At 46.2% G+C, this 25,392-nt stretch overlaps 1 protein-coding gene across 2 annotated transcripts in view; it reads right to left on the bottom strand.

Moving 5' to 3' along the window:
* The window catches only part of KIAA1549 (KIAA1549 ortholog), a 115,366-nt gene that overhangs the window by 66,615 nt on the left and 23,359 nt on the right, over window positions 1-25,392 (bottom strand). For both annotated transcript variants that reach the window (XM_031454529.2, XM_064487326.1), the window contains exon 2: window positions 305-2,974. In XM_031454529.2, the coding sequence (XP_031310389.2) occupies window positions 305-2,974 (2,670 nt within the window). The remainder of the gene's footprint in view (window positions 1-304; window positions 2,975-25,392) is intronic.

The following is a 25,392-nucleotide window of genomic DNA, read 5'->3' as shown; positions in this document are numbered from 1 at the left end:
ACATTTTATGGGTGCTTTTTATAGGCCAGGCACTGAGGTAAGTATTTTAGATACATTAATGCATTTAAATCTTTCAACAGCCCAATCAAGTAGGTACCACTATCCTCCCTGTTTAAATAGTTGAGGAAACTGAGGCTCAGAAAGACTACATAACCATCCGGATCACTCCCAGGAGGGAGGCAAAGGAGTGAGGATTACAGCCCAGGAGGAGCCTGGGGTCCAAGGCCTGCACCCTTCACCACGTTTACCGCCTGAGCATCTCCTACAAGCACCGACAGAGAGGCGACGTGAGGCAAGGCCTTACCAGTTGTGATCAGATAGGCATCAGGAACCGTAATATCACACACATACGGCAGCTTGGTGGTGACCAGAGCTGGAGTGTGAATCGCTGCTTCGGGAGTGGGGGTGGTCCCAGGATGAAGGGACGGAGGTGGGGGCGCCGTGTCACCCTCGTGGGGATTCTGACTTGCAGTGTTGCTGTTCGGGGCGGTGACAACAGGATTCTCCGAGGCAGCCCTGGTGTCTGGCGTGCTCAGTGCAGTGGAGGTGTTCCCGGGGAAGCCTGTGGGTGCGAACGACGGGCCGTGCAAACGCCCTGGCTCTGTAGGTAGAGGTGAGGGGACCACCTCGGGAACAGACGAGGACGCTGACATCAGGGACACGGCGGTGGCCGGCACCGTGGGGGCAGGAATGACTCCAGAGAAAGAGGATAAGGCAGATGTGGGCTGGTTCGTAGCACTGATATCATCCTCAGAAGGTGTCGGGGTTGGAAAGAGAGAGGATTCGGTTAGGATGGGTGTAGCATGAACAGCAGTCAGAAGTGACATGACGTGAACAGTCGAAATGGGCTCAGAACCTGGCGGCACCGCTGTGGCAGCTGCAGGGTCGCGGGACATGAGCGAAAACTCAAAATCGGAGGTAGTTTCAGTGAAAGCTGAGGTAAAACGAGCTTCAGAGTCTGTCAGTGACACCGTGGCTGCTTCTGAGAACTTGAGAGGATCAGAGGGGAAGCTGGGGAGGAGTGACATTTGAGGGGAATGGGGAAGAGGAGGGAGTGTATGTAAAAGAAGCTCTGAGCTTGGCCAGAGCTGAGAAAATGCAAGGTTTGTGGAGTTGGGAACAGAAAACTGAGGGGGCTGCAAATGGACAGAGTTAGTCCATGGAAGTGTCTCAACCAAGGCAGAAGCTGCCAGAGGAGAGACAGCGGACGAGTCGCTGGACATGGGAGATGGAGAAGCAAGCCCCGCTGAGGCCGGAGGGAGCCCGCTGCTGAAGTCCAGCGGCGGGGTGGAGAAAAGGCTGGGTGCGGAACCCAAAACACTTGCACTTTCATGAGGGGGGAAGCTGGCAGGTTCTTGGTCGGGGAAAAGTGAAGACGCCACTGATCTGTCCAAACCGTAAGACGGAAGAAGACCCGGGCCTCTGGGCGACAGCAATGGTGTGTTTTTGTTTGCTGTGACGGGGAAAGACGAGTCAGGGAGGGCACTGGTGGGGACCAAGGATGGCGTGACTTGAGTTTCAGCAACAGGGGAGGGGCCGAAAGCAGCAGCATCAAGTGACAGAGGTACAGAGAGGGGTCCGTGGGGAGGAGACACGTGTGTGCTCAGAACACCACTCGTGTCCCCACTAGCTGACACACCGATGCTCACTGCTGAGATGTCCGCAGACGGAGAAGAAAGGGGGACTGTCGGTCTGGAGGGGAAAAGGGTATTAAATTCTTGAGGGTCATCCTCAAACTCAGAGAAGTCCGCCACAACGCTGCTCAGTGGAGAGATGCTGCTCGCTTCCAAGAGGGTCAAGGACAGGGTCTCAGCACCATCCCCTGACCCCAAGTCCTTCTCCGTGAGGCTCGCGGACACCACATACCGAGGTGACACCGCAGTGCAGGACACGCACCACATGGACGGTCTGAATGGGGACACCGGGCTCCAGATGGGAGTGTCGCCTGCATGACTTGGGACCACTGCATGGCCAGGCAACTCTGACGTCTCACTGGAGTTGCCGGGAAGCAAGGGGTTATATGAAACATCAGTGGGTTGAGCAGAAAAGGATCCAAGCTCAAGAGAAGTTGAAAACAAAGCCGAATGTGTATGGCTGCCGCTGACAGCAAAGGCCGTCCGGGACAGGGCTACAGGGTGGCCTGTTCCTGGAGACACGGTTTCATCTAGACTGTGACCCAAAGCAGTGGTCATATCAAGGTGCCTGTCTGTACTCACGGCCAGAACATCCTCTGGAGGTGGTGAGACCTCCCCTGCCAGGGGAGACGACTGCTGAGTACCACCAGCACCCAGCAGCCGGGACTCTGAAGATTGAGAGCTAAAAAGGAGGGTTTCTGCACTCTCCGTTCCTGAAGCCATGATCTCTGGCAAAGTCCTGCTTGATATGTGCCCATAAGTATCAGTAGGATAAAACACCAGATTTCTACTCAGAGTTGGAATTATGCCCTCGGAAGTGGGAAAAGTGGACCGAAAAGCATTGAAATGACTCGGGGATTCAGCATACGTGGTAGGTCGCTGCACTGGGTTTTGCCAGGCCGACGTCACTTCCTCATCTTGTAAAGAAATGATGGGTAGCGAAGGAGTCAGCACGGGGTCGAACATCTCCTTGGGCAGCCCTGGCGGGCTGAACGTGACGTATCGCATCGGAGAAACCACACGGGAAGTGGTCCAGTGAGTCTCTGGCAGAAAGTTGTCCATTTCATCATCATCTGTGACCTCGTTGCTCAGCACTGACACATAATGTGCCACAAATATGCTGTGATCTGCTGTCCTTTGGGTCCATGTTCCTTGGTTAAAAAAGACTGTATCAAAAGCAGTGGTGGATGGAGAGGATGGGATGGGGAGGGAACTGCTGTGCTGGGACCCTGGGGCAGTTTCTGTTAAGGCCACGTGTGCAATGCTGTGCTCAGGGCTCTCCCTCAGCATGCGCTCCACGGAGGATAAAGAAAGGTTGTGCTGATCCAGAGGGAGATCATCTACGAAGAAAATAAAAGCCAAGTTCAGCTGCCAAGACAATGCAAGTCACACTACGAACATTTTGTTTCAGATACACAAACACACTCATTCAACAAATGTCCACTCACTGTGAACAACCACAATTCACAGCTGAAAGTTAAACAACCAACTGGAAGCCAGAAATTGCCAGAATTACTGTCACCATAATACCTGCAAATGGTCATAAATCTGAGCACCACTTTTACTTAAGTGTGTGTGTGTGTGTGTACATACCGACATGTTTCTCTTACTTTCTAACACCACCAAAGAATACGACTAATGGTGGAGGCCTTAACAGGTTGTCTGGCCTGTTCTCTTTCATTTATTATGTGAAAAAGAGAGGGTCAGAGAAGGCAACTAAATCAATTACATGATCACCCAGACAGAGGTGGCACTGGAATCTGAGGGTAAGCCTGACTTGACTTCCAGGCCCATGCTCTTTTTCTTCCATAAGAGTTGTCTCCAGAGAAATGAACATGACCATGCTGACAGCGTCACCCACTACCCAGGGAAGAGGTCAGCAGTTCCCCAGTTACAGGACCTCCCACCTCCAGGCCTCAGACGACCTTCAGGCTCACCGCTCCTCATTCCGTGTCCCACTCTCACATCTTCCAAGCTATGCGCTGGCCAGATGAGCTACCTGCAGCTCCCCATCCGAATTCTCTGTGGCACGGCGACTTTGTACATCCCTCTCTGCCTGGGGTGGCCTTCCCCAGCTCTCTACCTGGATTGCTCCTGCCAGCCCTGAGATGCAGCAGAGACATCAGCTCCCTCCTCAATACTCCCCACGTGGTCAGTACCTCTCCTTCAGCTTCTACCAGTCACATCCGTTAACTGAAATGAACGGTCTGCTCATTACACTGTGAGCTTCTTGAGGACAGAGACTGTTGATCTGTTTCCCTATGCCTAGCACAGTGAGTGTCATGTAGTAAGAGCTCAATAATCATTTGTTAAGTGAATGAATAAATAAATCAATGGTGTCTGAGGACCAAGTTCTGACATGTACCAAAAGCACTGTATTATCCCCTCAAACTTTCACATTCTTCACCCTTGCGATGGCTATCATTGTGACTTAAGTGGTTTAGGTGTCTCTACCTGTAATTCAGATACACTGTAGAAAGAGGCAGGAAATGCAATGGCCCAGAACTCTGATGAAGGCCCAGGGCACAGGGTACCATCCACTGCTGCACAGGCTGGACACTGAGCAACTATCATGACATAACGACACCCTCCTCTCACTTATCCAGTCTATTAGAACACAAGTGTGTGAAACAGTATAGAGATAATCTTGAATTCACTATTTTTATTCTTTTTAAAGGAAGTTATGTCTATTCTATTCCTGGCAATATGACAGACTAGAGATCCCGAAGCCTTAACACTTCATAACAATGATGCTTAATTAATGTCCAAAAACATCCTCGTACAGGACTGAGTGAGCCCTCAAGACGACGAGGGACATATGCTGAGTACAGGAGCAAAGCAGGAGCTGGACCAGGGAGGTCAGCACTGAAGTCACCAAATAGCCTAAAAGGACACTGGACCAGACAGCCTAAAGCTCAGGCCGTGGGGGCCTGAGGGACAAGTAAGGGGTCTAGACAGTTGAAGACCATCTCCTAAGAGTGGAGACCCAAGAAGTGCCTTACTCTCAGGGAAAGAGTGAATTAGGAAGAAAGACAGCCTCCCCTCAGACGACAGCAAGAAAAAGTGTTTCAACTTTGACTTCATGCAGATATTTTACAAAAAGTCTCCCCAAGTTTGGAATATACTACTTGTATGGTCCTAAAAACTGTATGTTAAGAATCATAATTTTAAGTGGACCAGGCCTGCAATGCCTACCAGAGGCTAACATAGAACATTTCCAGAAAAACACACTCTCAAACCAGGCATCAAAGTATTCCTGCAGGTAGAATTCCAACAAACATGAGCACGAAGTTTAAAATTACAAGACACGTAAGAAATAAGGTACTATGCAAAAAAGTCAAGAAATATCTCCACCAAAAGTAAAAAGAAACACACACAACTAGTATCAGATCTGTAAAGACTTCCAATTACGGGATATATTTTTTAAGTATGTTTAACTTATTTAAAATTATAAAGAAGGGACTGAAAACATGAGTAGAAGCAAAAGACCATGAAAAATGGCCACAAAGATTTGAAGAACAACCAAAAGACATTTGGAAGCAAAAACATATAATAATTAAAGATTTAAAACTGAATATATAATGTACAATAAACAATGAAAAGTAATTTAGACATTGCTGAGGAGAGATTTAGAGAACTGGAGGACAGATCTGGAAATTACTCAGAATGGAGCACACAGAAACAAAAGGAGAATATAAAAAAGAGGAGGTAAGAGACGTGAAAGACAGAATGAGACAGTCCAACATACATCTGATCAAAGTTTTAAAAAGAAGTAATAGAGGGAATTGAGCAGAGACAATATTCAAAGAGATAGTGCTAAGAATGGTCCAAAACTAATGAGAGATGAGAATCCTTCAGTTCAGGAAGATAAAGAACCCCAAGCCAGGTGAATTTCTACACATATGATGATATCAGAGAACAACAAAGATACAGAGAAACTGTAAAGGCTATGTGTTAAAATAAGGGCATTTTCATGTAATAAAAGTGGTTATACAAACAGAAGACCACTAGAGGAGTCTCTCGAAACAAGGATATACTTCAAAGGGAAAGGTAATTATCCCAGGAGGAACATCTGATAATAGAGAATGTAAATGATAAAAACATGGTTAAATCTAAACAAACATTGATGGTATAAATGAACAATAATAATATGCAATTTGTGAGCTTGCAAAGAACATAATATAGAATTAAAATAGCTTATTACATCACACAGAAGCTGAAAGAGGGGCGTCCAGAGAAATTTGTGACTCACCAGCAGAGATAGAAATCAAGAGTCAAGACCAAAAAAAAAAAAAAGTTAAGACAAAATTCTGTGAATAGATTTTGTGTGTATACACTAAAATTGACAAGTGATATTTAGTCATACATTTATATAGACGCAACATTCCTACCTGGTTCCATTAGCATCTGAAAGTCCAAACTTATACCAGACGTAAGTGGTTTACTTGAAAGGGTCACACTCCTTTCTATGGAATGTGGTATTAAAAATAAAGAAGAAAACCAGTTCTCAAAGGTTTTTTGGTTATTTCATAGCAATATTCTCAGGCATTTGCTGTCTTCCATTCAACCTGGCTCTAGGATTTCTCGTCTACGTGCTTTTACTATTTACCCGCCACATTCCAAGCATGGGTAAGGGTAACGATCATAAAATTACAACTTGGGTAAAGAAGCAGCTGTTCATCTCCACAGCAAAGGCTAAAAAGTCATAAATTTAAGAAGTAATAAAATAAACATTCTATCCAACTCTGTAGCATATAGATTTAGAATTTTTCCTAAGGCTGTATTATTTTATGTGTCTATTTTAAAACTCTGCTATATGATATGATTTATTTTGAAATGTAAGATCTGAACAGAAAGTAAGATCCCTTTTTAAATGAATCAGAAAAAAATTAGCAAATAAAATGAATCAGAAACATTGTAAGCGCACTGGAAGACTGCAAGAGAGAAAATAGTAAAGAAAGGGGCGTTTAGTGCCTAATATACGAGCCCAAGTATAGGATGCAAGTCAGAACTCAATCAATTCTACCTACAAAGGACAGGGGACAGGGAAGCAAAACAATCAGAAGAATGAAAATTTTTCCTGGCCAGTAAAACAGAGGAGCAAAAACTTCCTATGAAGACCGGTGAGGTATACCAAGCTGTGATGTTTTTTCCCCCTCCTTTTGGCCAAGCTCCAGGAGGGAGAAACCAACTCTAAAGAGACAGCAGCTAAAATGCCAGGGGAATCACTTCTGGAGTTAATTCAGGAAGAGGCTAGAAAACCCAGGTGAGTCTCTCCCAGCAGACAAGGCGTCAGGCACTCTAATTTCAAGCCCTGGAGATCAATTTTCAAGCTCTCAAGCGTTAGTTCACGCACCAGTGAAAGGTTCTCTCTGGGATGACAGAGGAAAAGGAACGAGGATGGTACACGAGGGATGGGGGATCCTGTTAAGATGCAAACCCTGTCCAGCAGGGCTGGGGGGAGCCCTGACGTGTGGCCAGGCCTAACCACACTCTGAGTGGCAAGTATTGAGCCACCTTCTCCTGTGTAGACCGCACAACACATACCTATCAGGTGCCTACCCCGTACCCACTCCTGAGCAAGGTCCCTGCCATGCTCTACTTAATAGAGCCAGAGCCTCCCTAGTGCATGCGGATTCACAGTGATTACAGATTCACAAGGCACACCCACAGAACACAGGACACCAAAGGTGAACCCCAAAGCAAACCACAGACTTCGGGTAACAATGCTGTGCCAACGCAGGTTCACTCACTGTAACAAATGTACCGCTCTGGTGGGGGACGTGAATAATGGGGGCAGATAAGCATGGGCAGGGGCAGGGGGTACACGGGAACTCTCTGTACCTTCTTCTCAATTTTGCTGTGAACCTGAAACTGCTCTTAAACGTAAAACTTTTTAAAAACTCATGAGGGAAATGCCTGTCTCTAGGAACTTGTTGGTCTCACCCACACATGCATAGTTTGCTGTTTTATTTATCTTTTTTGAAAGTCATGTTTTTCTATTATAGGGCATATATATAATGTTATATGTATGCCATATTTTCCTGGCAGTCTTCTCTAAATATAGTAGTCGATCATGGAATCATGAATTTTTCAGGCTGAATGCATCCTTTAAGACCTTGGCAATCCCCTTACATTGCAAATGAGGCTCAGAGTTTAAGCTGACTTGCTCAAAATAGCACCCGGGGCAGAGCCAGCCTAGAATGGCAGGTTTATAAGTTCTCAGTGATTGAATGCTCTTTACCCCACACCGTGTTTAGTCAAATCAGTCCATTTCATGAAGACTGCTGGTAAAGAAATTACACTGAAAAACATGCTAAGTTATGCTATATTGAGGTGAGTTGAAAGCACACGCTAAACTCTGTGTTACTGAAACCCATGCAAAGGCACGCTTATTGAGCTGGGAGGCCCCGCCGGCCACACGGGACAGTTCACAGCTGCAGGCCTGGGCGCTTGGAAAACAAAACGTCCTCTGAGGGCTGGCCTGGGAAACCCAGGCGACAGCAGCGTCAAAAATCCCTGAAGCGCTTCAATCCAAACAGAACCATCACTTTTGTTTTTCTGCTAAACTGTGTAGTTTTCAAAGCATGATGAGTCACCTCAACTCTGGATATTAAGTCTACTTAATAAAAAACAAAAGCAGTCAGATAATTAAACCAAATCCAATTTGGTAAATCTTCAGCAACTTTCATCCCTCTTCTAGTTCTCAGGTTGTCCTAAGGAGGATTTTAGTGCCATTATTAAAACCATCCTTCCCCCTTTCCTCACTTTTCATTTCTCTCTCTCTGGTTTAAAAAAAGAGTCTCTCCTCTTTCTCCAACCCCAAGTGTATACTAGCACCTCCTACCAGGTTTCTCTCTCCTCCAACTGGTACTGGTTTCATTATCAAATGCCAAGTAGATAAGAAATACTATTTATAAAGATATATTTATCAGGTTGCAGATAATAATATAAAGAACACCTGAGCTCCCATCACCCAGTTTAAGAAAAAAGACTATTACCCAGACCCCTGGCATCCCCCGTGCACCCCCTCCCATGGTTTCCCTTCCCACTGAGGGAACCACGGTTTGGGATTGTACGTCCCTCATAGCCATGCTTTTCTTTGCAGTCTTGCCACTGGTATATATCCCTCCAGAGTCTCTTCTTCAGCTTTGTATGCTGTCAATCTTCATCCAGATGGAATTGATACTATATCTATTCTACTGCAACTTATTTTCTTCACACCATACTGTTTGGCACCCATGAGCAGTTTTTTTTTTTTTTTTTTTGCATGAAGCTGTCATTCATTCATTTTCACTTCAACATGAATTCCATCATAGAAATTATACCAAAAGTTACTTATCTATTGTTGATGGACAGTTGGACTGTTGCCAATTTTTATTATTACAGACATTTCTGATACTAATTTTCTTGCCTATCGCCTGGTACACATGTATATAAACAAAGTATCATGTGCGTGTGTGTACATGTGCATTTATGTGTGTATATGTGCATGTGTTCACGTGTTGGTGTGTGTGCACGTGTGTGCGTGTACATGTGTACATGTGTGTGCGCCTCTGGGGTGTGTGTGGGGGTGTGTATTAATGTCTTGCGCACATGTGTGTGTATGCACACATGAGAATTGCTGGGTCAGAGGATATGTTCATCTTGAACTTTCCTAAATAACACCAAGCAGTCTTTCAAAGGAGTTGTATCAATTTATCCTCCCACCCCTGACTGCTGCAAAGCCTCACCAACACCTAGATACTCCTAGACTTTCACATTTTTACTAAACTGGCTGGTAAGAAACCTTATGGTTTAATCTGCATTCCCCTGATTGTAACAGACCTTCTGCTGGCCACTCATGTTACCTCTTTGAGTGTCTTCAGTTCTACTGCCCATCTTGCTATTGGGGTGTCTTTTTCTTTCTGACTCAAAGGCATGCTTGATAGGTTTTGGAGACTATTTCTGTGTCAGTTATAACTTCTCCCAGTGTGTGACTTGTTGGGTTCTCTTGATGTGGTCTCTTGACGAACAGAAGTTCTCAGTTTTAATGTGGTCAAATTTATCCATCTTTTCTGTTATCGTCTGAGATTTATTTGTGTGTGTGTGTCTTAAGATGGAAGGTTTAAGAAATTTTTCCCTACACTAAAAGGCATCATGATACTCTTCTATATTGTCTCCTGAAAGTTTTAAGGTTTTCTCTCTCTCATTTCAAATCAAATGTGCCTAGAGGCATAAGGGGTGTGCATGCACACATGTGTGTGTGTGTGCATATGTGTACTGCTCCTTCAGAGGGTAGGTCGTGCTACAAAAATTTGCCAGCTGACCCTGGCAGCATGCTCCATGAAGGGTCCATCCACTCTCTGGTATAAGTTCCTTTCTTCATCTTGGATGGAAACAAGAGTCTGCAGGTCAGCTCGTGCGCGGTCCTGTGTGGGCACAGGATGTGGGATCTGCATGAGGCCCAGGTGGGCAGAGTGGGGGGGGGGCAGTACTGCTAATGCAGGCCACTGAAGAACACAGAGAAGACCAGTAAGTCTGGGCAGGAAGGGATGGAAAGAGAAAGCGCCCCAAGAAGGGGTTACAGGAAGGTAGGGGGTCAGAACATGCAAGGCTTGGAAGCCATGATGCTGAGGATAATGAACAATACCATAAACTCAAGGGAAAGCCATCGAAGGCATTTAAAAGCATGAGAATGATACAATCAGAATAATGATCTGTTTAAAAGTCCCTTCTGCTGCAGTGTGAAGAACAGGTTAACCGGGGGCCAGAGGAGATGCAGAGAGGTCAGTTATGTGGTCATAGCAGCTGAAGCGTGAGGTGATGGTGGCTTAGACTGAGTGGCTGTTTTAGAGCTGCATTACTCAGACTGTGGGCTGCAGACCATCAGCATCGCCTGGAGTGTTTAGACGCACAGCATCGCAGGCCCATCGAGGGCCCATTGAAGCAACACTGCTTTTGACAAGAGCTTCAGGTGCTTCGTGTGCCCATTAAAGTTTGGGAGGCACTAGCCTGAGATTTGTTTTAAAGAAATCCACGTGGAGAGATCAAGTTTTCAAGCAGATATCTGAACCTGGAGATAAACCTGAAAAAGTTAAGAAGGCAAAGCCTGGGGGGCAGGGGCAAACTGCAACCATGGGATGAGATGACACGCAAACAGCAAAGGTGTTCAGGAGCCAGGTAGGGGCCACCTGTGTGGAATGACCCTGAGAGGTCAAGAAAAAGAAGCACCTGCTACATGTGATGGCAGGTTTCTTTGGCCTTGTGGTGGCAGAAGCCAGGTGGCCACAGGTTGAAGAGTGAATGACAGGTGAAGCAAAAGGGTTATGTGTAGACAACTTTTCGAGCAGGTTAGCTGTGCAGGGCGGGGGACAGATGAGACGGCAACTGGAAGGGGCCAGGGAAGGTTGTGGCTGTCAGACAAGAGATAAGAATCACCAAGGAGCTCATTAAAGATGCTTCAAAAAATGTAAAGCGTAAATCTAAACAAGAGAAAACACCAGGCAACCCAGAGACATTCTAAAAAACACCTGACCCTTCAAAGATCTCAAGGTCATAAGAGACAAGGGAAGACGGGGGAACTGTCACCACCTAGAGAAGACTAACGAGGGGTGACACCCAAGTGCACTGCGGGGTTCTGGACGGGGTTCCAGGGCAGAAAAGGTGGGAAAGAAGTGGTGAAATCCTGTAAAGTCTATAGTCTAGTTAACAATATTGTCCTAAAGTTAATTTCCTCATTTTAATAACTCTACTTTGTAAGATGTTAACATTAGGGGCAGCTGAGTAACAGGTATCTGAGAACTTAGGGCTAATTTTGCAACTTTGCTAGATGTCTGAAACACTTTCCAAATGAAAACTAAAATAACGCAGGTTTTCATCCAGCAGGTTGGGCCTGGGGCTCAGGAATCGGTGCGGGCGTTTGTGTTTGCCACTGGTCCTGTTTCTGTGGAATCCATGTTTCGAACAACACCATGAGGACCTCTCACACAAGTCCAAGGACCTTTCTTTGAAAAGTGCTGCACTGGGAGCTGTGCTGATGGAACCATCCAGAAGAAAGAAAGAAGTGGAAGATGCCCAGGCTGAGTGCTGAGCCCAGGCGGCCAGGAAGGAGGCAGGAATCGGGACCCAGAGGGGAAGTGGCCTTTATTCCTTGCCTGGAGGAGAGGCTGGGAGGCCGAGGGCAGACGGGACAAGTTGCACAGACTTGCTGGGCGAACTTGAGGGAATTCTGGTCCGGGGTGGGGACAGCAGTGTGACCAGGACAGTGGAAAAGCAGACAGGGAGAGGGCGCTGCCTACAGACATGAAACGAGACAACGGCCAGGCTCCACAGTCTGAAACAGGAGAGCCGGCTTCCCACGCCCCATGGGAGGAAAATCTGCTGCTCCCAAATCAGCGTTTAAGCGACAGTTGGATACGGGGACTCAGCCAAAGAACAATCACTGATGAGTTCTCTGCACAGAAAAGAATCAAGCTTGGGGAGAATGACATGTACCTGAGGGCCTACCCCCAATTACTTTAAGACCACAGCACTAAGTAAAACCACCTAGAAAGCCTCCTTTGACATCCTTTGTTTCTCAGCTTGTATAAAGTCACAACATTAAACTGTCTGGATTGCCATATTTCACAACTGTCATGAACTGACTTGGGCTGCCCAAAATTTGTAGGTTGAAGTTCTAACCCCGACTGTGACTGTCTGGAGACGGGGCCTTTAAGGAGGTAATTAAGGTTAAATGCGGTCATGAGGGTGGGGCCCTGATCCAACAGGACTGGCCTCCTCATAAGAGAGAGGCCCCAGAGCCCACTGGCCCTGAGTGCACCTGCTTGGAGAAAATGCCACGTGAGAACACAGAGAAGACACCACCGTAACCCAGGAGAGGAGCCTCACCAGAAACCAACCCCACTGGCACTTTGATCATGGGCCTCCTGCCTTCAGAACTGTAAGAAAATAAATGTCTGTTGTCTACGTCTGCAGCGTTTTGTTACGGCGGCTCGAGAGGCTAAGATAACATCCTTCATTCCTGATTCAAGCAAGAGGCTCTGTGATGAAATAGAGATGACCAGAAACGAGAGCCTGCGGGCCTCGGGACTGGCCCTGGTCCACAAGTTCCCTAACCGCCAACCCTGAGTAACTCACATCACGCTCCTGGGTCTCAGCCCACTCTTCTGCTAATAAGATAAAGGGCTCCTGAAAATTACTACCTGAAAAATGAGCATTAGGGCGTTGACCGCCTGTGTACAGGCCCGACACACGACCCTGTGCTAACTTCTGCTGTAAGGGTTTCTCGGTCACGGTTCTCTGCTGTTTGTGGGCAAACAACTCTGGCTATGGAAGCAGGAGGGTGTTCAATGGGAGGACACCTGAAGGTCCAAGAACGGACAAGGTTGCCCAGGTTCAGAACACAGTTGAGAGCCAAGGGAGACTGGGCAGCGGAGAAGCCCGCTGGGGTCTCTGCAGAGAGTGTTCACCCCTGGCGCCGAGCTCAACGGCCACCGGGCCCCCAGGCCTCTGCTTCCAGGCATCACTCCCTCAGAGTTCCAAGCCCAGCCGGGAGCGTCCCACTAGGCACGACGAGGTCACACCCCACGCTGCCTCGTCAACTCTGCGGCCCTCTGACCCTCCCATGATACGGCTTCCCCAGAAGGGGAAGGAGCTGTCCCCCAGTGACAAGTGGCCCCTACACGGGGGGGGGGGGGGGTGCTTCAGTTTGAGCTGGAAAAACCCAAGCTAATAAAAAGCATGGCCCTTCAGCACTGGTCTAATGCAATCCCAGTCAGAGAGGGGAACAACAGCTCCAGAACATTCCACAGGTAACAGAACTGGGTCCTGTTCTCTACCAAACTTGATCAGTTCCCCTGAAGAAATCTCCTGCAACTGGCCACACCTTCTCCTTCCATTTCCTCCTCCAGAGACGAGGACACAAATAACAATTAGCGACTGAAACATGAAGAGAACTAATGAGCAACTTCAGCAAACAGCAGTCTCAACCAAACAATACTGAAGTAATGGTACCACTAAGCTTTTTCAAAATTCATATTATTATAATTAAAACCCCAGGATAGGCTTCACACTGGCATTTGGGACTCTCTCTTGGCACGATTTTCTCATTCGAGGAGGCTAAGTTATTAAAACGTTGGTTTAATTCAAAGCACGTTACAAGAGTATTTATTGGAAGATGGTCTGTTCCACTTTGTTTTGCTTTATTCTCTCCTAAACAAAGTGCAATCCTCTTTTACCAACCTGGAAAGCGAAGCTGTCAGCACTTTAAGTAACCAAAACAAACTCAACCAAATACTCAATTCACGGAGAACAAAGGCAAAAAAAACTCTCAGTCAGCCATCTGTTTCTCAAATAATTTAATTCAAACACAGTCCCAGAACAACACGGAAAAGGACCCCATCAGCTTCAAGATAATCTCCTGTCTCCGATTTCGCTCCGCACTGGAAGGCACACGACACCCCATGACTCAGCGTGATGAGGACTTCGCCCCTGAACCCAGGAGCCTGAGGCCACTGGTTTCCACACAAACACACCAGCCCCGAACAGAGTGACCAGGGGACATCACTGCTGCATGGGTGGTTTTCACCCCAACCAACAGTCAACAGCTTAGGCTTCAGGCTCAATTCAGCTCTAAATTAAGCTTTTCTATCAAGGGAGCAGAAGGCTTCAAAGGGGTGGGGGGCCATCCCAGCTGGAAACGGCAGCGTGGACAAAGGCTCCAAGTCTGGACAATACGGGATGTGTTTGCGTAACAAACAGCAGTGGCTCCATTGAGCTGGAGAGAATACTAGAAAAGTTGGCTGAGGAGCGTGAGAATGTCAGTAAACAATGGGGAGCCACTGGGTATTTCAAGCAAAGTGGCCCTTTATTTTCAAACTAAAGTTACAGTGCAGAAGAATCAAGCTGGCAGAGTAGAGAGAAACTTGAAACACACACAGGTATGGTCGACGGGGCAAGGAGTGAGGAGGGTGTGATCACATGGGAACAGAAAAGAAGTTGCAGGCGAGACTGCGCAGAAGTCCAGTGATAAGATGAGCCACTGCTGGAGTGGCTGGAGAAAGACAGAAAAAGTCCAGGTGGTTCTGAGTCACAGACTCAACTGCCCACTATGGACAATTCTATTTGGGTATCTAACAGGCCCCTAAAAAAAAAAAAAAAAAAAACCTGATCCTCCCTCTTTATGCCAGTTACTAACTCATTCTCACAGTCAAGTTCTTCTAGTTAACTCTGAAATCCTTTCATTCCCGCCGCCACTACTTAAATAATTTGGGCCCTCAGCGTTGCTTGCTCAGAACTCTGCCCGGCTCAGCTGCTGTGAGGAGCTGGGCTTTCCAAGCTACTGGAGAGCACAGGAGGCAGAGATGTTCTGAGACCCTGGACACCAATCCTGCTTTCTTGCTCACCCTGTGTTTGGTTCAAGAACCTGGAGAACCCAGAGCATCCTTAAACAGTCCTTCCAATGGCAAAAAAGAGACCACTTTGATAACTGCTTGCCGAGTGGTGTCGTACACCCTGAGTACAAAGGGTGGTGGCCCCGTAAGGCCCAAGCACCTCCAACATGACAATTTTCTATTTGTGCACAGTGTCCCGAGAGCTGTGTGACTCCCCACTCCCATGCCTAGGGCTCTAGGGCCCAGAGAAGCTTGCTAGGAAATGCGGTAGCCACCCCTGCCTGATCAGAAGTGTGTTCTTGACCACAGAGATCAGCGGGGCTGTGGTCTCTCCCCACCAGCCATGACCCACCCTAAACCCTGAAGCCTCTTTGAGTGCCTCCAACTCCTCTGGAGTTTTCTAACATGCAGATCTGATCAATCCATTTCTGCATTTCTGAGATCTATCTAAAGGAAGAAGAGAAATCATCTTTCCATGTCATCCCAGTCTTAAGATCCTCCAAGGGTTCGTAACAGCCTTCAGAATCCAAAGTCCTCAGCTGCGACACAAGGGCCCTCATCTTCCAGTCACTGCCTGTCCTGCTGGTGCCACCTCCCCCATAACCAGCCCACACTCCCACATCTCAACAGCTTCTCTGACCACCATGCTTTTGGAAAGGCTGTTTCCTCTTCCAGAAATACCCATCCCTCCCCTTCTCTCCCTAACTCCTACCACACCCCCAGACTTCCCTTTTCCCTCATCCCGAGAACCCCATGTGTGCTTTTCTCATGAAACTCCTTAAATTGTAATGTTTGGCTTGCTCATCTTCCCCCGATCTGCCAGTCTGTCTCCCAAGTCGAGCCCAAAATCTGACATGTTCATTCATTCATCAATCATTCATTCATACATTTAACAAGTGTCTACAGATCATGTGAGCTACGTGCAGGGTACGAAGTGTCAACCGAGGCAGAGAAGTCTCCCGCTCGTGGACAGAGGAGACAGACAATGATTATAAACTGAGAAGGCAGCAAGGAAGTGAGCAAGGTGCTGTGACTGAGAATGACGGGCAGAGAAGGTCAAGAAAGGTGATCTGAGGAGGTAAAGTCTGAGCCAAGCCCCGAAGGACAAGAAACCCGGAGAAAAGGAGCGGGAGACTGCTCTGGGCAGAGGGTCTGCAGCAGGAAAGATCTTGAGAGATGTGACAAAAGCTGGTGTGAATGGTTGCACAGCCAGCAAGAGGAGCCTGGCAGGGGCAAGCCTGGCGCGGAAGGCAGGGAACCATGGCCGGGTGGGTGGAAGTGCGATTCTAGTGTCCAAGAGCATAATTTGGGCCAACGATACAGATTTGGTGATTATCTTTTAGAAAGATGATAATTGAAGTCAAATGACTCCATAAAGGCAGAGAGTGAGAAAAAAAGTGTGATTCCCACACTCTGCCATGCGATGCTCATTTAAGGGGTGGCAGGAGAATTCTACAGCAGTCAGAAGGGACCACCTTCAGCAAACACACCAAATAGAGGGCTATTTACGCACACGTCTGCAATCCAGTGCAGTCAGGCACGCAGATTATTCTCATCCTTACTTAATTTATTTCCATTCACTGGCAACTTTCCCCAAACCCCCTCTCTCGCCTGTTTTATTGGTATGAAGAGCCTACTGATTAGCAATTACCCATAACGTTAACTCTCTAAGCATCTATAATTATGACTTCTCTTGGTTTATTTGAGGGCTCCTTGGGACTTCAGGATGAGGAATAGCATGAAGTTAATGTAAATACTAATTTGCCAAGAAACTAACCAGACCAAATATGCAGAGAAGCCAAAAGGCAATTTTCCAAAACTGAGGTTCTACCAGCCTGGAGAGTTCTATATTTGTTTTTTGCTGTTTAAAGTGTTTAAATGCCACCAGTAAACCAGTTTTGACATTTTCAACTTCCTATTATGAAATTTTGAGGCACACACAAAAGCTGAAAGACTAGAACCCATTAACCAGCGTCAGCACCAACTTTCTGACATGCTCACCACGTCTATCCCCCCGAACTTATTTTTTTAATGGAAGTAAAGCAAATCCCAGGCACCATTTATTTCACTAATAAATACTTCAGTATCTCTGAGAAGGGCTTTTAAAAAATCATAACCACAACAGTGATCACAGCCAACAAAATTAAAGGCAATTCCCAGCATCACCTACTTATCCATTCCACTCACAGTTTGCCTGGATGGCCTCAAACTATTTTTGTGTAATTGCTTTTTGCAAATCAGGATCCAAAACACGTGCACACATTGGTTTAGTGGATGTGTCTCCCAAGTCTCTTTTTCTAGGTAACGGTTTTCCCCTCCTTTCTTTTCTTAAGCTCGCCTTATTTGTCAAAGAAAAGGGTCGTTTGTCCCAGTAGACAGCCCATATTCTATATTTGGCTGACTGTCTTCTCATGGTGTCATCTAACATGTTCTTCCACCCTCAAATTTTCTATAAACTAGGTGTCACATCAAGAGGCTTTATTGGATTCAGGATCAATGTGTTTGGCAAGAATACTTTCCAGATGGTCCTCTGTACTTATCACTACACCACGGCAGGAGGTGCCTGACGCCTGGCTGTCCCGCATTAGTGATACAAACATCAGTCCAGCTTTCGGTGGTGGCAGCCTGCTCTGCCCATTATAAGGCTCCCTGTCAACTTCCCACGTAACAGTGAAGCAGTCAAGATGACTACTACTTACATCCATTATTTCATTAGGGAGGTTGGGTTTTTAACGCCTGCCTTAATGAAAGATACTCCTACCGCTCAGAGATATAATTACAGAAAGAATAATAATTATTTGGTTTCTGAAACAATAACATATTTGTGTGTGTTTGAGACCATGTCTTAAGTCACCTAATTAGTAATTCAATACAAAGATGCTGATTTCTAGACTGTTCTTTTGAAAGACTACAGATAAATTACTGACTGTGCAGTAAAGCTCTATGTGTCTCTTTCTCTCTGAAATTCAAAATTCCAAAAAGACAGTGAATAAAAGAAATATTGGGAAGTATGAGAGAGGAGGAGAGGAGGAAACAGAAATGTCAAGAATATTTCCAAAGCAGTACATTTATTTCAGTCCTTTTCCAAAGGAGAGATTAATGAAGTACTAAAATAACCTTAAAACACAACGTTAAACAGTTTCAATTTCCACTTCTTCCCAAAGCCCTGAACCAGAGTTTCTACAAAATAGCCAAAAACAATCTGAATCTTTTCCTTCCCTATCCCATATTCAGGCAGGTGTTAATAAACAGTGTAACACCTGTGTGGACAGAAGCAAGAATCCTCCCCACCTCCAAATCTGGAGGTGAGGTTTAATACCTAATTCGGTCTGCAGAATCATTTCACGACCCTGAGAAAGCCTCTGTTAACAGCCATGCCTCCCAGGATGCCTGTGTTTCCCTTCAGCCTCAGGGAGACTGCAGCTCACTCAGCTTCACCAGCTCCAGGGATGACGATGAAGGAGACTGAAGTGCGCCAGGGGTGGGAGGCACGTGGATGAGAAAATGTTTAAAATGTTGCAATGACTGCCACTGAGTTGTATACTTAAAAACTATTAAAATGGTAACTTTTCTGTATATTTTACCACAATAAAAAAAAATGTTGCAATGATCAACTGTCAACTGCCAGGCTGACAGGCTCTGGTCAACAATAACCACCCTTCTGTGCCAGGCAGGAGGATCCATTACCTTTCTCACTTTATTAGTGAAGAAACTGAGATTCCAAAGATGAAGCAACTTGTTCAACGGCCCACAATTAGGATCTGTCCGTCTGCCGCCAAACCCCTTGCTCTCTCCACAACACCATGCTGCCTCTCTAGGGTGGTGTGTCTCGAACTGCACCCGGGAATTTTCAAGGGACATTTCTAGATTATTGGTCTTGAATAGCTATGCACCAAAATCTTCACAATTATACAGCAAACAATAATTTTATATATTAAAAACAGCTGCCCAATTTGAAAAGAACACTCTGCTCAATGCATCCCAATGCAGCCTTATCAATCTGGGGGGTGGGGGGGGCGTTGAACAATAGTTAAAGGAACAAAACAGTAAAAATAAAGTATCGACACTACATCCATGGGGGCGCAAAGCTAGCTCCTGGATCAGCCCTGCCTCAGGACCACACATGGGTGCTGCCACGGGAGGGACCCTGTAACTGGTCACGGTTGCTTACGTCCATGGGAACCTTCCCGGGATGGGCTTCCCAGGCCTTGGGCTGGTAACACATTGACACCCCACCCCCACCCCCACCAACCTGCCAGGGCAAGCTGGAGGTCAGGCTAGAAGCAGGAAAACTCACGTGAGGAACACAGAGGACCACCACCCCCAGCAACCTAGAAACAAACAGTTCCCCCGCACAGCAGATGGGCAATTACAACGTGTCCCTCCAGGTTGCCTGTCCTCAACGCTGAGGAAGCTAAGGCTGCTGCTAGACCCATAAGAAAGAAGCGGGGATATAATGGCAGATCTCCTCGTTTGTGTTGTGAGGACAATGGCTCCACAGTGCTCACTCTGTGCCCCGATGCTTTACGGGTGCCCCCTTGGTTCTCCTAAAGCCCCATGGAGAAGGTTCTGTTAGCAATGCCACTTCACCAACAAGGAAGTCAGGCATGGAGAGTTCTAGTTTGCCCAAAGCCTGGCAAGAGTCAGGACTAGCACCCTGGTCTCTCTGCCTCCAGTATCTGCAATCTCAGTCACAACATAAAAACTGTTAACATAAAAGCAATACAGTCGCCAACTAGCACATGAAAAGATGCTCAAAGGCATTTGGTCATTAGGAAAATGCAAATCAAAACCACAATGAGATAGCAATTCACATCCACTGGGATGGCCACAAAAAAGAAAAGAAAGAAAAGAAAAAAAAAGTGTTGGGGAGGATGCAGAGTAACTAGAATCCTTATACACTGCTGGTGCATCCGCTGTGGAAGAGTTTTGCAGTTAAACATAGAATTACCACATGACCCAGTAATTCTACTCCTAGGTATACACTTAAAAGAACTGGAAACAGGTGTTCAAACAAAACCTTACAGGAATGTTCATAGCAGCACTACTGACAACAGCCAACAGGTGGAAACAACCCAAATATCCATCACCAAATGAATGGATAAACAAAGTGTGATACATCCATACAATGCAATATTATTCAGCCATAAAAAAAGAATGAAGTACTTGTGCGTGCTTCAACACAGCTGACCCTTGAAAATGTTATGGTAAGTGCAAGCAGTCAGGCACACCCACAAAAACACATTTTGTATGATTGCATTTAGGTCGAATATCCAGAACTGGCCAGTCCATAGAGACAGAAAGCAGATTAGTGGCTGCCAGGGGCGGGGGGAGCAGCAACGGAACGAGACAGTGATGACGGTTGCACACAACATTGCGAATGAACTTAACACCACTGCACTCTTTCAAATAGTTAAAGTGGTAATTCCAGGTTCTGTGTATTTTACTACATTTTTAAAAGGCAACCAATTTCAGGGCTCAAAAACAAAAACTCTTAGGTGCAAATTAAACATCCTTATCCCAACTTAACTTTGGTAAGCTCTCATTATCCTCAAGCTGTCTTTCCTTTCTCCCAGTGCAGTGTTTCCCAGAGTGGTCCTGCTCTCTGAGTCACCTAAGGACCTTTTTAAAATATAGATTTCCAGGCCCCTCACCACATAGCCCAAGGGGGCAGGACCGAGGAATGCAGTTTAACACATGCCCCAGTGCCTTAGCACCACCTCTGAGATTCCTCCCATCCCTGTCCTTCCAGGCAGTTAGCCAGTTGCTGGAGCTTCTCAAAAAGAAAAGTGTTAATCACCTCCTTCCCACCTGCTGACAGCTGCTGTCTGGGTACCACCACTGAGCTGTTAGCATCTGCTGTGTTTAGCTCTCAGCTGCATTTTCCAAGCCAAGCCCCTCCACCTGGCAGAAGCTGACCTTGGCTTCACTATTTGGGGTTCTATGCCTCCTCTGGTCCACAGAGGTCCATTCTGTTTTTGAGACTGATGAGACTTTCTGGTTTTCTACCTACCAACTTTATGTATTTAAAGGCCTGTCCATATTTAAAGCATGAACTCACATGTGCCATCTTACTCAAAGACTCTGTTTGATTTCTGATCATCCTCACTTTAAAACCAGATTGCTAACATGTTTTCTTCCAGGCATATTAAAATCCTTCAAAATACACCAATTTTAAAATAAGATTATAAAGGGTTTTATTTTATATATACATACATATATGGCAATTTCAAAACACATATTCACGGTCTAGGTCAACAGCAAGCTTGGCAAAGAATCTGTTGAAGCTGGATCCCCCATCTCTGAGCTCACTAACCTCCCACCCCTTCTTTCTGTCCCTCCCGCAGCCTCTCTCCATCCTTTGCCAGCCTCACCCCAGCCCTTATCTGCCTCTCTTCTTCTTCCTTTCTTCAACTGGTTTAACTTAAGATTATGAAACTAAGTAATATATTCATTGTTACATTTACTGAGGGAGGTTTTTATTCTCTGCTTTTTTTCCCCTCTGCTTTAAAACACTGGTTACAATTTGTTCTTAAAAAACAACAACAATAACAACTTTTTCCTGCTTGTATGTAAGCCTTGGTTGATTTCTCTAGAGGAATCAGTGGCCTCTAAGAGAAAGACTCTTGATTGCTGATGCTATGTGAATAAGGAACACAGGGCATCCTCAGTTAGAATTTTAAACCACTCTACTGTCATGATACAATTACTCCTTCTCTTCCTTGGCTATCAGGACAAAAAGAAGTCTCTCATAGACCAAATATATCCTAAAACAGAACTTTAACTTCTAAAATGTGAAAATAAAGGCCTTATAGCAGTCCTATTAGAGGCACCCAGAGGTCCCCAATTCTTTGGAATCCCTGACCCCACCCATTGTAACGTTCCCCCTACTCGGACAATGCCGATAAGGGCCCCTGCAGTGATACTGCTCAGCTAAGAACCACTGGCACATGCTGCATCTTCACTGAGGAGGCCTGAGGAAAGCCATACACTGCCCCTCAAGTCACCCCTGGCACCCCCACCGCCAATTGGTGTAGGAAAACCACAGTAGTGCATTCACTTGGAGAATCAATGAAAGCCACTAATTTTTTTTTTTTTTTTTTTTTTTTACTGCTTGTTACATGTCATGCTCTGCCAAGCATCTTGCAGGCATTGTATCACTTAAATCTCCAACAACACATTTTATAAACAAGGAAACTGAAGCCAGACAGGTCAAGGAACCTGCAAAGGCCAGCTGCTGGTAAGATGTGGAGCTGGGATTTGCATGCAGGCCTCCAGCCCTGTGCACCGGAAGCCCTGTCGGACAGCCCAGGCGGTGGTCTCCAGACTGAAGGGGTGACACACTCCAGCGGTAAACACTGAACCACATGAAAGCATGACTTATTCAATGAAAGTTCGATGAATAAAAATTTTTAAAAACAAAATATAACAACATGCCTGCTGGTTCTGGCTAGAAGCTTGTGACCCATGACTGAGATAATATATGTGCTGGAAAATAGTTAAGTTACTAGTGCTAAGAAAACCTTACATCAAAGACACAAAAAGTTGTGGCGATTCTGAAAGTTCTCCCTTTGCAATCTCAGGAGACTCAAACACAAATGCCTAGAGGAGCAAAAAAGAGAGAGGCCTGGGAGTGAAACTTGCAAAATAAAGGGCACAGGGTCCAGGAAAGGGGGCCACTGAGACTCACCGCGGACACAGCACAATTCAGGGAAGCGGGCTTGGTGAGGCCAAGTATTCAGTCACTCCAAGAGGAAACAGAAATCTACATTTTGATGTGAAATCCATTTTTAAATGTTGGTAATTCTTTCAACATTTAGAAAAAAATAAATCAATCTTCAAGCCGTTGAAGCCACTTTGTCAAGCTCAAATTTGAGAGAAGAGATACTGGGAGATGCTTGCGGCAGGATTACAAGTTCCTAAAGTTACCTAACAGTCGCTTGCGTTCCCCACGATGAATGGAGAGGCCCGGGGACGCCCAAGACCTGGGACAGACCCCAGAACCACCTGTGACACATCAGGCTCCCAGAGACACACCAGTCACCGGGCACACACATCCGAGCCAGCCCCCCAGCAGGGCATGGGGGCAGCCTGTGCAAGCTCCCGAGTGCAGTGAACAGACCCAAAGTCAACAGACTGCACGAAGCCACGGGCCTCCTAAATGACGCCACATTTTCAGGAAGACGCTGAGGCTGTCATATTTCAAGAACAGCACCAAACTAGTTACCCTGCAAAATGGGCTGTGGCCACATTTGTATATGGCATGACTGCACACGCTAACGTACTATGTGAGCTCTTAGAAACCAGGATAGGGATTACCTTGGGGGAAGGGCTTCTAAAGGGCAGGTGCTGTTCTGTTTCTCGACCTCAGTGTTGTTATACAGCTGTCCTGTTTGTGCAAATTCATCAAGCTGTACACTTAAGAGTAGTTTTCTGTGGCTATATTACACTTCAAGTTACAAGTAAAAGGTGTAGATAGATAAATGAGATAGAGATATATAAAATTTCCATCAAACCTGTAAAATCCTTAGAACACTTCTAACAGATCCAAACACTCATGCTAAGCTGGTCATTGAGTTAAAGCCACTCAACTAAGCCATTCGAGAAAGGAAAAGGCTGCCTACAATCTTCCTTCTTTCCAGCCAGTTTACTGGTCTTCAAGAAAAAGAAAATAACACTTTGTGAGCTTTAATTTGGGTTACGAGATGAATTCTTGAAAAGCTGTTATGAAAACCACTTCTGGAATCTGAATTATATTTAAATGCCTTGGGGGACTCTCATTTAAAGACTCTTTAGCACGAGAATAATCACTTCCAACTTATAGGCCAGGGTGGCCCCAGCGTCTCCCGTCTCCCGTTGCACTGCGCGGGCCTCCGCCCAGAGCGGCTGTCACTACTGGGTGATCAGCTGCTGTGCTCCGGCCCTCCCCTGGGACTGAAAGCCAGCACTCTCATCAGATAATCTCTCCTGCTTTGCTGAAACTATCTGCACCATCTCACATGAGGTCTCTGCCACCTTCACCCTCACCTCCGCCCACTCCCTCACCAGCTCCCTCCCTACCATTCCTTCATCTCCAAGGTCAGGTGCGCCTCTCCCCTCCCCCACCCACACATCGTCCCCTCAGAATAACGGGACTCCCAAGTACAGCATCACAGAATGCAGGCTTCACAGAACCTTCCCTGCACCGGCCTCTTCATCTCTCCCTTTTCCTTAGGATCTCCTCTCTCGCCTTCAAAAGTCAGAGGCCTTCTCTCCTTGGGACAGTCCTTTACCCTGGGCTGCCCGGGCCACTAGTTCTTCCTCCCTCCCCCTCTTCCCTGGCTACTTCCTGGAATGCACAGTTGACCTCCCCTCCCTGCATTTTCTCTTTGCAAGCTCTGCATTCACAAGGCTGGCCCCAGGGGCTGTTTCTGTCCATCCCTGCAGTTTTGTGAGCTGCTCCCAGATGAACAACTGCACAGGCTTAAGCTACACACCCACCTGTTATATGCGAACACCTGCTCTCTCCACAAAATAGTACATTTTTCATATAAGCACACCTTTCAATAAAGTACCAGAACCTTAACAAGTCATTCGTCTAGGATCATTCAGGGACAATCTGAGTTAATGAAATGCAAGGCAGCAAATGCTCCTGAACCAACAGAAATTCTATACGTCCCAATGAGCAAATTGCAAGAGAAAAGAGCACAACAGAGATGCCCGCACGATAGCCAGGAACTTAAAGTACTTCATGGACAGATGTTGAAGAGTTACCTTTATAAATACTGCAGAACGCCACTGCATTGTTTTAATCAAACAGTCTGGCTCCAAGGCATAACTAATATGTACTGAAAGGACGGTGTCTGGAATCAAACTGTGTTTGGTTCTCCACTAATGCTGGGTCAATCAATCCTGTCCTCAGTGCTTCCATCTATAAAATGAGGAAAAGAATACACACCCCAGAGGGCAGGAATTTTGAAATTTTGCAGACAATTCTAATGTGCACAAGGTCAAGAACCACTGAACTAACGCGTGGCAAGCCATCCTCCCAAAATACCAGCTATTAGTATGGTCATTCATAATATGGCCCGAAAGAAGAATTCAGGGTTCTAGGTCTACACAAGATTAGGCACATAAGACAATCAGGCTAAGGCAAGTGAGCATTTTAATAATCCGGAAACAAGAGAAAGTATGTTTGAGGGAACATGAAAACAAATGCTGCCTTCTTGTTCTGCTCTTCCCAGCTGGTAAAATCTGAAAAACGTCATTCCTAGGAATAAATTCAGGACTCCATATATCACGTGATGTTCCTGAAGGTCACTCATGGTTAAGTGGCAGGGACCCGAGTCGTCGATGTGAATTCTCAGGGCCTGGAGCTCTAACCAGCCACTAATACGATAATCACC

The sequence above is a fragment of the Camelus dromedarius genome, chromosome 7, assembly GCF_036321535.1.
Source record: "Camelus dromedarius isolate mCamDro1 chromosome 7, mCamDro1.pat, whole genome shotgun sequence".
Classification (NCBI taxonomy): Eukaryota; Metazoa; Chordata; class Mammalia; order Artiodactyla; family Camelidae; genus Camelus; species Camelus dromedarius.
The sequence above is the reverse complement of the archived record's forward strand: the minus strand, read 5'-3'. Positions and strand labels throughout refer to the sequence as shown.